Source organism: Leopardus geoffroyi, chromosome C3, assembly GCF_018350155.1.
Source record: "Leopardus geoffroyi isolate Oge1 chromosome C3, O.geoffroyi_Oge1_pat1.0, whole genome shotgun sequence".
NCBI lineage: Eukaryota > Metazoa > Chordata > Mammalia > Carnivora > Felidae > Leopardus > Leopardus geoffroyi.
In genome coordinates this window covers 33,967,451-33,980,696 of record NC_059338.1, presented here as the reverse complement: position 1 = coordinate 33,980,696, position 13,246 = coordinate 33,967,451, and the positions used below count along the sequence as shown (strand labels likewise).

At 41.3% G+C, this 13,246-nt stretch overlaps 1 protein-coding gene across 1 annotated transcript in view; it reads right to left on the bottom strand.

Annotated features, from left to right (window-relative positions):
• Positions 1-346: 346 nt before the first annotated feature.
• C4BPA (complement component 4 binding protein alpha) overlaps positions 347-13,246 on the bottom strand; it is a 53,020-nt gene continuing 40,120 nt past the window's right edge. The window contains exons 10-12 of the mRNA XM_045456724.1: positions 1,970-2,143; positions 1,317-1,492; positions 347-760 (exon numbers count right to left, since the gene is read on the bottom strand). Coding sequence (XP_045312680.1) covers positions 587-760; positions 1,317-1,492; positions 1,970-2,143 — 524 coding nt within the window. The 3' untranslated portion in view covers positions 347-586. The remainder of the gene's footprint in view (positions 761-1,316; positions 1,493-1,969; positions 2,144-13,246) is intronic.

Genomic DNA, 13,246 nt, shown 5'->3' with positions numbered 1-13,246 from the left:
ATAAAGAGGTTCGGACACAAACACAAATCCCATTCGTGTCAGGTAGAAGTCGAGGGGCAGCATTCGAGAGGCAGAGGCCAGGTTCATGGGGTTTGGTAAGGGACGTGACTCCCTTCAAAGGGGGGAGAGTGGACGAGGATTTGAGGGTGCATCAACATTTCATCTAGATGCTGACTGACTTGCACATGGGAAACTGTGCGGTGAGGAAAGTTGGAGAAATGCTTTTCTGTGAGCCCACATCCATGTCCGAGGCCCTTACAATGAAGTGAGTGTATAACTTTAAGCAATGGGTTTGTTCAGGTTCCTCATTAAAGACAGAGTTGTAATGACCACACAGACAAAATTGTTTCTGATACGTAAATTTTTTACTTGAAAGAATAATGGGCACTTGGTGTCCAAGAAAGCAAAAACATGAGCCACGAGATGATCAATAATTCTATAGTCTCAAAGCACTAAATGTGAACAAATTGTCCTTTCTAGACATTTATTACCATGAATGATGGTGCAAAGGGGACAGGAGCATTGGTAAGCTGAAGTGATCTGCGCTGAATTGAAGGCAGCGTGTTTTTCCCTCTTTTGGGAGAAATTACAGTGGGGGGTCCGCAGTTGTTTTTCTTGCGTTGTCTCTTTGCAATTCCAGTAGTTCAATCTCTAAAGACAATTTATACATCTCCAGGGATATTTTCAGATCCTCGGGGTTGGGGAGACACTGCATGACCTTTCTGCCTGCGAGCATATGGGCACAGCCTTCAGGGACAACCTAAAAGAGACATAGGTGTTGAGTGTGGTTGAGTGGTTTCTCTCCAAATCAGAAGGGGTGGGGGAGGTGGGATCTGCTGACAATGACAAGGCTACAGGCTCAGGGCCAAGGCGAAGCCCAGAACTTGCAGGTGAGCAGGAAAAACAGAAAACACCTCGGGCCCCAACTTAGTCCTCCCTAGATGAATAGAGACTGGTTCTCAGACAGCTTCACAAGGGGCCTCTGTGAACACAGAGGCTGTTTCTGAGACCATCCAGAAATGGAACACAGAATATTAGATAGTCTAGAAAAAGTCAAATTGGGTCTCAGTGCTGCGGGCATCCGACACCCTCTTCTCCCTAAGGGGCTCAGGTTTTCCTATCTCCAGTGAGAGAGGAAAACTTGTCACTCCTAAGGGACCACAGTGCTTCAAGATAAAAGAGAGTTCCTTGGAGGGACTCAGGAGTGAATCCTGACAAGTCAGATCTCACCTTTGCTGGCTGGGACAGCGCTTGTGGAGAGGCACCATTTTTAGGGTTTGATAGGACTGGAACTTTCCTTGAACTGTGCCACTTACCCACTCACACTTGGGTACCTCGGGGTCCCAGGTTGTGCTCTCTGAGCAAGTGATGCTTTGGGGACCGACCAACTTATAGCCAGAGTCACACTGGATGTTGACATTTTCAGCTTGAACGTATTCAGTCTTATCCACGGACAGCTTTCCGTGGGCTATTTCCGGTTTCAGACAGAAAGCTACAAAGAAAACAGGGTTTCAAGGAATCCATAAGTACAAGAAAAAGGACACGACAACAGGCTAGGATTATAAGATTAAACTATCGTGGGTGCTGCTAATTGCTTTATCTTTTATTCGGTAGCAATAATATTCGTTAGCATTTTTGTTGCGCACTGACCACATATCAGACTCGAGCTAAGCACTTTATGTGATTCTCTCAGCTCTGTGAAGGGAGGACTGTTATTAGTCCCATTCTACTAGGAAAAATTTCAGAATATTTCTTGAAAGTGGGAATCAGACTGAGATGTATGACTGGGAGAAAGACTGGGGAGGTTGATGTTAATGTAGCCCCTTTGTAATGTTTGCATCCGGAACACAGTAATGATTTCAATCAACCACATCAAATGTTTCTGTGCTGCCCCTGGCAGGAAGAAGCTGTACTCTCAGTGCTTTTGTGACATTTCCACCCACCTGACTGGAAAGGGGGCAGGAGTTACCTTTACATTGAGGGGCTGCAGGAGACCAGCCTGAAGAACTGCAAGAGAGTCGAGCTTCACCAACCAGAGTGTATCCTTTGTCACATTTATATATCACCTCCGTACGAGCGAATACACCGAATCCTTGGGTTCGTACATAATATCCATGGTCAATGGTAGGAGGAAAATCACAGCCTGGATGGTAAGAGATAAAAGTGACAGGGCATGAGCTTATAAAATGTAAAATATAGCTTACCCCAGAATCTGCGTGGTTTGTAGGAGGCTTCATTGTGTCCTGTCGTCCTCTCTGCCCATAGGATCACTTAGCCAAACCCAAGACCTGGGCTGCCCTCCTATAAGCCTCAGGCTGAGGAACCACCATGGCCCCCCTCATTAGACCACTTGATGGTCATTGCCAATATCTTCAAAAGTATAATGGGAATAAACAAAATTAATACTTGGTCCAAACCCCATGTCGAGTTCCTAGTCTATGGGGTAGGACAAGTCATGTTCAAGAAATCGAATAGAAACTACTGATACTGTCCTACCACTCCCCCTGAAGCAAAGACACTATATTAAAAAATATATCATATACCAAGGGGAAAGTGGAAATGGGAAAATTGGTGCCACTCTTGAAGAACAAAAGCTACGTTCCCATCGTATTGACATTTACTTCCCCAATCTGTCTACCAGGAAAATTAGGATTCTGGGAAACTACAGTAAAGTATTGAAAATTGAACATTTTAGTCTCATTTCACATGAGGTATCTTTGCTAGAGTAGATTTAGTTATCCTCAGGTAAATGGGGTCACTGGTTTAGCTAATGCCTTCTTTTCATCCTAATCAGAAAAAAAAAAAAGGGTCAAAAACAGCATACACATGAAATGATCAAATCACACATTTGTAGTTTTAGACCTGGGTATGATTAGTCACTTGCCCCTGTCATAATAGAGCCTGAAGATACTACAACTATCTGGACATCCACATTGATCCAGTATATCAATGGCATCATGTTAATTCTGCTGTGTGGGCAAGAAAAAGCTAATGTGTAGGTAGATAGATATATCATCTAGATCTAATTATAGATATACATATGACATCATGGACAAGAAGATTCTAGCATAATGTCATATATATAGATAGATATCTAGAACTACATGATAGATCGATGGATGATAAAGAGATAGAGAGATAGATTGATGATAGATAGATAAATAGATAGATATCTGTCCCAGTTTCTGATGCAGACTTCCTAAACCCTTGTAAATTCCTAAGGGCTGAGAACCCTAAGAACATCTTTTGTTCTACTGAGGCAACTTTCAGTGGCTTCTGGATGGGAACCGGTCACCAGAAAGACCAAGCCATGAATAAAGCATGGAATTTTTCAGCCCCACTCTCCTCTCCAAAGAAGGGGGAAGCAGTGTCAATAATTGGAGGGTAAGCCTCCATAAAATCTTAGGAGTGCATGGTTTGGAGACCTGCCAGGGGGGTGAACGCATCCGCATCCTGGGAAGGTGATGGATCGCAATTCACAGGGACAGAGGCTCCTGTGCTTGGGACCCTTCACCTAAGTGCTCTTGGTGATGGAGAGGTAGACATTTCACACTGGGGCAGAGTCTGAAGGTGAACGAAGAGACAGCAGAAGGAAAGAAGGAAGTTTGAGGAAGGAAGGAAGCAAGTTTAGATAGATGGTTTCAAATAGGTTTGAGTGGGTATTAAACTGCAGATTAAGGCATATGGATCAGAAAGAAGGCAAGAAAAGACAAAAATACCAAGAGAAACAAGGCAATAATTGAAAAGTCCAGCTGATCTATTACATGGGGCCGATTTCCTGATTCAGAAAAGCAAAGCGAAGCAAAGCAAAGCAAAGAAGCAAGGTCAAGAGGATGGGAATAAACAATGGGGGGGGGGAAGGAAAGGTGGACTGGGGGTGGGCAGTGCTCTTTAACAAATTTATCCACTCCAAAAACCCTGCAGGGTATACAAAATCTTTTAGCGAATTTCAAACCTTCCCTTAATAATCTCCATCGCTCTGATACAAAGAAACATCTAAAATAACACAAATCCAAAGCTCTTACTCTCATCACATGTTGGTGTCTTGGGATACCACTTGCCATCTGCTTGACATCTAGCTTCAAACTGGTATTTCTCATGACACGTATATAAAATTGTGTCTCCATTGAAAAAATCACAGCTACTGACAGAACTAGATCTCTGTTCATTGATTTTGCCATTCTTCAGCTCTGGTGTTGGGCAACATACCTCTAAAAAATTAAAAGTGAGACTAAAGGTTAGTAAAATCACTTCAATGAAGTTCCTATGGATAATAAGCTCATTTCCACCTTCCGAAGATGTCGCCACTGAAGAGAAATTGGAGAAACAGAGGAGGGTACCAGAGACACTTGGATCTGCTCTCCCTGCCCCTGATTGCTCAAGGACTCCAACCCAGTCATTTCCCTCCAACTAAATAATTTCATTAGGAGCCTCCAAAACGAGAAGTGGGATGAAACCTCTATGAAAATGTACATTTTCAGAAGTATTCAAAAGCAATGACAAATGACACCCATCGCTTTGTGTTTTCACTAGGGTCACAGCATTACTAACCCCTCTAATAACTTACGCTGCCTCAGTAACAGGAGGAAAACCATCCTTAAAAGTTTATAGCCACCTGACAACTAATGCACAGAAAGACATTTAAATTATTGCATATGGCCAGGAGTTTTCTTTTTTGATGCCAAATTTAAGAGAAAGAGCTATTAAGGTCTTTAATTTTAATGCAATAAGAGCTGATGTAAAGATATAATTTCTTATTCATTAGTAGAACTACTTTAAGGTAGAACTTGATATAGTTTGAGGTAAAGAAAATATCAGAGCAAATTAAAATGTCCTGTTCTTCACATGAGGAGATTGACTAGCACTACAATCGGGATCTTTTGGGCATACTCAAATACTCTCACCACTCATTTATTTATAAATTACAATAAAAATATCCAAAACTGATATGTTTTCTAAATTATAACATTAATATTTAGGTAACACTGTATAAAATACTTGTATTTAAGTCATGAGTGCAATTCCACACTGAATCAGATTTTCTGATTATTTCAGAAGTAATTCTATTTCAGTGAAATAAATTCCATTTCACTTCTGCTTTTTATTTATTTTTTTAATAATTTCTTTATTTTAAGTTTATTCATTTATCTGTTTTAAAAAAATTTTTAACGTTTATTTATTTTTGAGAGAGAGACAGAGCGCAAGAGAGGGAGGAGCAGAGAGAAAGGGAAACACAGAATCCAGAATCTGAAGCAGGCTCCAGGCTCCAAGCTGTCAGCACAGAGCCCGATGTGGGGCTCGAACTCATGGACCACGAGATCATGACCTGAACCACGCAAGTGCCCCAGTTTATTCATTTATATTAAGAAAGAGAGAGAGAGGGAGAGAGAGAGAGAATTAGCCAAGGAGGGGAAGAGAGACAGGGGGAGAGAGAATCCCAAGCAGGTTCTTTGTTGCCTTATCTCACGAACCTTGAGATCATGACCTGAGCTGAAATCAAGAGTCAAATGCCTAATTGATTGAGCCCCCAGGTGCCCCTCACTTCTGACTTTTAAATGGTTAAAAAATATCCTTTATTAAAGAATTAAATCAAGGGGCGCCTGGGTGGCGCAGTCGGTTAAGCGTCCGACTTCAGCCAGGTCACGATCTCGCGGTCCGTGAGTTCTAGCCCCACGTCGGGCTCTGGGCTGATGGCTCAGAGCCTGGAGCCTGCTTCCGATTCTGTGTCTCCCTCTCTCTGCCCCGTCCCCACTCATGCTCTGTCTCTCTCTGTCTCTCAAAAATGAATAAATGTTAAAAAAAAAAATTAAAAAAAAAAAAGAATTAAATCAATAAGACTCTAACGGGTAAAATAAATGTGAGTTTAAAGTAGGTTTTCAAATTTCCAACAAACAAAAGCCCCAAACCTGGTAGCTTCACTATTCACAGATGAATTCTACCAAACGTTTAAAGAAGAGTTAATAAACAAACTGAGGGGTGATGGGGGGTAGAGGAGAGGGGAAAGTGGATGATGGGCATTGAGGAGGACACTTGCTGGGATGAGCACTGGGTGTTATATGGAAGTCAATTTGACAATAAATTATTTAAAAAAAAATAAAGAAGAGTTAATATCTATTCTCAAACTATTCTGAAAAAAGGAGAAGAAGGAAAAATTCCAAGTTCATTCTACAGGGACAGCATTACCTTGATACCAAAGCCAGAAAAAAACACCACAAAAAAAGAAAAATGTAGGCAATAATCCTAATGAACACAGATGCAAAATTCCTCAACAAAATATTAACAAACCAAATTCACCAATACATTAACGGGACCATCCAATATAATCAAGTGGGATTTATACCAGGGATGGGAGTGTGGTTCAATATTTGCAAGTCAAGGAATGTGATACATCAAACAAATAAGGGAAAAAATTTTAAGATAATATGATCATTTCAAAACACGCAGAAAAAGCATTTGACAAAATACAACACCCATTCGTGACCAAAAGTTTCAACAAAGTGGGTTTAGAGGAAACATACCTCAACATGATAAGGTCACATATGAAAAACCATAGTTTTTCATCATAATGATCATGGCAAAAAACTGAAATCATTTCCTCTAAGACCAAGAACAAGACAAAGGTGCCCACTCTTGCCACTTTGATTCAACGTAGGACTGGAAGTCCTAGCTGCAGCAATCAGACAAGAAAAAAAAAAAAAAATAAGAGGCATCCAAATGATAAGGAAGAAATAAAACGATCACTATTTGCATAGGACCTGATACTATATATAGAAAATCCTAAAGACGCCACCAAAAACCTATCAGAACTAATACATTCAGAACAGTCATAGAACACAACATTAATATGTAGAAATCTATTATGTTTCAGGGTGCCTGGGTGGCTCAGTCAATTAAGTGTCCACCTCTTAATTTTGGCTCAGGTCTTGACCTCACCGTCTGTGAGTTTGAGACCTGCATCAGGCTCACTGCTGTCAGTGCTCCGCCCACTTTGGATCTTCTGTCTTCCAATATCTCTGTACTCCTCCCTGCCCCCCACGCTCTCTCTCTGTCTCTCTGTCTCTCTCTCTTTCTCTCAAAAATAAATACATACTAAAGAAATAACTTGTCTGAGGTCCTCATACTCTTAAGATGATATAAAAAAGCATGTGACTTACAGGGTATATAAAAGCATGTGACCCCACTTTCTCAGCTTTCAAACCTTAGCCCTGGAAAATAAGTCATAACCGCATAATTAGCAAAACCACAACTTCAGTCAGTTTACAAAAATGTGTCCAAAGACAAGCAATGCCAACAAGATAGGTATAAAAAAGAAAAAAGAGAGAGAGAGACAGAGAGAGCCAAGGGAGAAAACATAAGGTAACACTTTCTAAGGGAGGCTGGAAGTATTTCTTACGTTTTGGATAAAAGTTGCTTGGATGGATGAGATACAGGCAGGAATTTTGTCTTGGAGCGAGAAGGTGAGCAAAGGTTTACAGCAGCAATAAGTTGGTACTGAAAAATGAGGAAGAAGGCAAGCTCAGAGACCGAAATGAGACAGATTGCAGTGTATGTTATCCTGAACATGGACCAGAAGAAAGATGGGGTATTGAAGGAATAGAAGAGACGGGGATAAATCCAGAAAAATCTAAAGGTATTGTGGCAGGTCTCAGTGACTTGCTGGACATAATCTACCTTCACTGTTTTGTAAAGGAAGAGGAGGCCAGGAAGACCAAGGTAATGGCGCTCATGGAAAACAATGAGAGCGTCGGGAGTGTGGCTGAGCTTTGGAAGAACAACAGAGGCAGCCATTTCAATTTCCAACCGAGGAGAATCACCCAGGATATATGAACTTCTCTACCTAGCATTGAAATTTCTCTTAAAATACCTGCCACTATGATGAGGTAAAAAACTTCCCAACTAAAATGCTTCAGTACTCCGCTTACAAAAAAACTCTGAAGTTATTCTGTACTCTTAGGAACATTCCTAAAGCCGGAACAGCACGGGATCATGCTGGGGCTCGAGAAATTAATCTTGACAAAGGATGACAAGAGGGCACCTTGGACCTCCGCATTCTTCTGCTTGGCAGGTAATCCTTGTATCATCAGAATTTGGAAAACACCCAACGTCATGTAAATAGAAAACATAGTCTCCATTGAAAAAGACATAGTTCTTGGGGAAATTTCTTCTCTGTTGAATGATTTTGTCATTCTGTGCAAAATGCTCTATGTTAAATGCTCTGACAAATGGTCTAAGGGACACAGATGTAAATATTTAAAATAGTCTTAGAAATCCTTTCTTTTGAATAAGAGATTGTATAGGCAGATGAATAAGAAATGTTACTTTTATTGGCATATTTCCACTTAGAAACTAAAAAAACACTCATGTCTGCATTTATAATCAGCACTACCTTGGTGGGGCCTGTAGGTCCTGACAACCCTTTCGGGGCTCAGTGGTTAGGGACAATTATTCCCTGACCTGCAATACGGTATCTTGCACTTATATAATGTTTTCAGTGTATACAGGGCTTTGTAATCTTACTCTGATAAATTCGCTCATTGTTTGTGATAATATAAAATTTTACTTTCTGGTTGGCAAAAGTTTTCTACTCAGTTATTAATGCCATAGAAAAATAATGAAACCTGTGAAAGACTGAAATCTTTAAGAATTGAACAGCATCCATTTAAATATAATACATTGATATAAAAATTAAGGGGCGCCTGGGTGGCTCAGTCCTTAAGCGTCCGACTTCAGCTCAGGTCACGATCTCGCGGTTTTTTGAGTTCAAGCCCCGCGTCGAGCTCTGTGCTGACAGCTCAGAGCCTGGAGCCTGCTTCGGATTCTGTGTCTCCCTCTCTCTCTGCCCCTTCCCTGCTCACTCTCTGTCTCTCAATAATAAATAACCATTAAAAACATTTAAAAAGAAACAGTGTGTGTCATGGCACTGTTTGTAAAAAATTAATTAGTTAATTAATTAATTAAATTAAAATGAAAAGATTTTTGTGACTAGATGGGTTGCTCTTAGATTTGTTATATTATGTGTTCTGAGTTACCATGGACTGTATCTGAAGGACTAAAAATTTTTAAATATATTTCTCAATACATACTTCATGGTTCTTCTCCAAAATTGTACTGAATTATTGTCATACGATTATATGTAACTAATTCTTAACCAGGAATTATTTTCCATACCTTGGTTTCAACTCGCCCCCTTTCCTTATCATGAGTGTACTCACCGCACAGGACAAATGGGCATTGCAGTAGAGACAGGACCCCAAGGAGACACAGTGCTGGGAAAATTCCCTGCAACCTGGGGTACATGGTGAAGAGTCTCAGAGATCGTGCACTGCGACCCAGTGTTCTCAGATGCCCCGAATGAGGCTGAAGTGAAGCTCTAAGTCAGTAGGAAATTGATGCCCGAACCAAAAGTAAGTCTGAGTCACTAAAGGGGAGGGGCAGAATTAAGTACACCCGGTACTGGGCAGGATCTGATAGGGCTCCAATAAAGCTCCAGGTCTTGGGAGAATGATATGAGCCTGACATGAATGTTCTCTCGGATTCCATGAGGATTTACAGATGTGACCCCGAGAATTTCTCAGTGTTGTGGGGGGGCACTTGGTGGCTTGTTGTCTACATGCAGACAACATTTCTCTTGGAGAATTCTAGATAAACGAGGAAAATGGTACGGGATGTGTGGCCGTTTCTTCAGGGATGAGGGCGAGGTGCTGCTCTATGCCATCTTCCTGCTGTGACCTGTCTTCATGCACTGGCGTGAATTCCCGGTAGAAAGGCAGGAATAAAAAAGATGTGTAGTTCAATTTTATTTCTACACCCGTCAGAGCCTAATTGGAATAGAAAAAGCTTGCAAGTCTACCTTGTGAAAAGACAAAAATATAGTCAAAACAGCAATTATTCCCTCAGTATTGAAGTTTCCTTGAGTATCTATGATGCCAAGTTTAATCAATTGTGGGGTTACGCCATTTGGAGAGTCAAGGGAAATTTCTCAGCATGGTGTTCACAGCCAAGATAAAGCGCGCATGGAAAATTAAGTGGGAGAGGATCAAGCGTGATAAATGGACAGAAGGTCGCGACAAATTCAAGACTTTCTCAATGGCACTGGATCGGAGTGAAGGAGCTTCCAGCCTAGCATTGTATTTCTAACTAAAGCACTAACTTCTATATCGTAGAAGGCATATTTGTTCATTTCCAGACTTAGCTTATTAATAGCTATCTGGGTGAAGACTGGTCCCTTAATCACTGCCTTAGTCTTTCACTCAGCTTATTTCTTTTAGTCTCTGCCAAGGGCACAGAAGAAGTTACCAACCTGAATTTCGTGTGTTCCCTCTTGGACCAGCTGTGTATATTTGTCATTTAAAGATACACAGATATTCATCCACAGAGGGTCATAAGCACTGGGAAATGTCTGAAAATGACCTACGCCGCCCAGCTGAATTGAGGTAAGTGCAAATGAAGCATGCAACAGCCAAAGTGCTTAGCTCTCAAAACTAAAGAGGAACATTCCTCAGAAATAAGTGACTCAGAAATAAGTGCATCCGTCTGTAATATTGATGACAGCACACAATTCAATTTCCTTCCCTGGAGAGAAAGGAAAGTGGATAAACACACCATACAGTTGCTTCATTTTATGAAGAGGAACTAGAATAAACCCTGAGGATGTCAGATAAAAGAGGTGATTTCAATAGTTTAACAGAAGATTATTTTTTAGAAAGCACTTCTGCTTATTAATCATGTTCCAACGTCCACATAAATCATTGCATTTAATTTCTTCAAATAAAAATGTGACGTAGGTGTTATAGCTACATGTAACAGATGAGGAACCTAACTGGGAAAGACCTAGTAAATCTCCCCCAAACCTTTCTCCTCAGTGGTCGTGTCAGATTCTGAGCCCAGATCGGATTCAAATCCTAAGCTCCTTCCACTGTACCTTTTGGGGAACATCATCGGAACGACGGGACCACCAGTTTGCCTATGAGCTGGACCTGTACCCTCGAAGGCTCCCACGCCTCCCCTGTCCTTGGAATGTGGGTTCCTCTCTCCCTTTCTCACTCCTCCAGGCTGCTTGAAGGACATATCCTTGAAACAGTGATGTGGTGTTGAGAACACCTGCATGGTATATGCGACTGAAACCAGTTTAGGCCTCTTTATAAACTCAAGATTTGGTGGAAAGGTACAGGGGTCCATCTGTCTTCCCGCCACCCAGGACAGCACTCATATGTCAGTTCCCTTTGCTTATTAAAACCACCCATCTGGAGGTGCCTGCCTCTTCTGTCTCTCCCTGCCCTCCTCGTACAGGGGTCAGTTTCCTATTATAGCTGGGAAGCTACCAGGAGTGTTGCAAACCAACAGTGTCAAAGAATTTCCATCTAATGTACGGGATCCTGAATCTATTACTTAGGGAAGTATGCCTAGGAACATTCTGCCTCTACCAGGGTGGAGAAGACCCCAGAACAACTCCTTCTTCATCACGTTGTATGAATGTCAACGCCTCCTTAACTGACCTATGGATACATTGCATCATAATCAAAATCAATAGCATTTTGATTTAAACAAATGATAAGCTGATTCTACAATTCATATGGAAAGTAAGGGATCAAAAGTTGTAAGAGCAATCTCTAAGATGAGGGAGGAGAGAGATGGAGGGGGGATGAAGGGGATAAGTAAGGGAGGAGAGGAGCAAAACCAAAGAACTACATGGCCACATATCAAGACCCGTTATGAATCTTCAGCAAATAAGATAGTGTGGTATTTGTGTAGGAAACCAAATGGACTAAAGGTTAACAATTGAGAGTCAGGTAATAAGCCCCAAGCAGGCACGATCAATTGATTTATGACAAACTGACACACTACAGAGCAATGGGGGAGACGAAGGTCCTTTCAATAAAAGGCACCAGGTCAATTGGATATGTACATGGGAAAAAAAGGAATCTTGGTTCTTTACTTCACACCGTGACAATATTGGGTGGTCATGAATATAACTGTGAAAGTAAAGCCATAAATCTCCTAAAAGAAAATATGGGGCAAATACAGTTGTGATCTTAGGGCAGACATAGATATCATTTCTTTATTTTTCCCCCTTTATTTATATCTATTTTGGCACAAGTTTATTTTTAAAAGGCATACAGGCAATAACCAAAGAAAATACTTACTCCAACCTTAAGTCCTGCCAAGTATTGTCTGTCATAAAATTGTTCCATGAAGTTCCAGTCTGCTAAAGATTTTAAATCGATTCATCGTCATCCTCCTCAGAATGTCTTTTCTTCTGTTGAATTTAACTGTTGTGTTTCAAGAGTTTCCACTAAACTTTGTCCTGATACCTGCCCACTTAGTCGTCCGTCTCTTGCCGTCTATATAAAGTCATTCTCTATTGCTTTCGTCTTGGGGGACTTTTCAGGTGCTAAGTGGTCTGGCTGGCTGACCCGCCACTTTCCACTTACTACCATGTTTTGTTAAGCTTCTAAAGCCATAATCTGACAGAACGTTTTTGAATACAAGCAGACGTTAGGGAAGAAAATCGCTGGACTATGAAACGGCATTTTACGTGGTAAGAATAATCTCTGGAAAATAAAATGTCCTTCAGTATGGGGGATGCCGATGATTCCAATGGCCCTTCCTTCCAGGCCATGCCACTCCATCCCTAACACAGGACGCTCCCTCTGTTTCCAATACAGTGGTTATTTGAACATTTTGTTGATAGGATTAATGTTTAGTAGCTGGCTCCCGCCCTGGACTATCAGCTTTTGTGGAGTGTGTGTTCGTCTATTCCCTGCTGTACCCTCAGCACCCGGCACACAGCAGACTGCCAAAGGATGTTATGATTGTTGAGGTCAAAACAACTACATTCTAGAAAAAGTTTTGGCATATGGCTGCAACACTAGTTCAAGCAGGCTAGATCAAGTAGCTAAGCATACAGAGTGACCCAAGGGCCTTGAGCATTCTGCCTTGGACGCCTACCTGAGCACAGCAGAGGGGATAAGCACACGCCTTGCCTGTGCACTGAGTGGGCTTGGCCACACGAGCCAGCAGGCAATAGAGAAAGGGGCTGAGGATGCCAGGCAAGGGATGAAGAGAGGGAGTAAGGCCGCTAGGATAGATTTCTTAAACAGGATACAACCCCCACCATAAAACAAAAAAATAAAACAACAAAAAAACACACAAAACATACCAAAAAAAAAAAAAAACCCAATAATCAAACTGAAAAAAAAATTTTTTTAAAGAACCAAACCACTACTTAAAGTAAAAAAAAAAAACT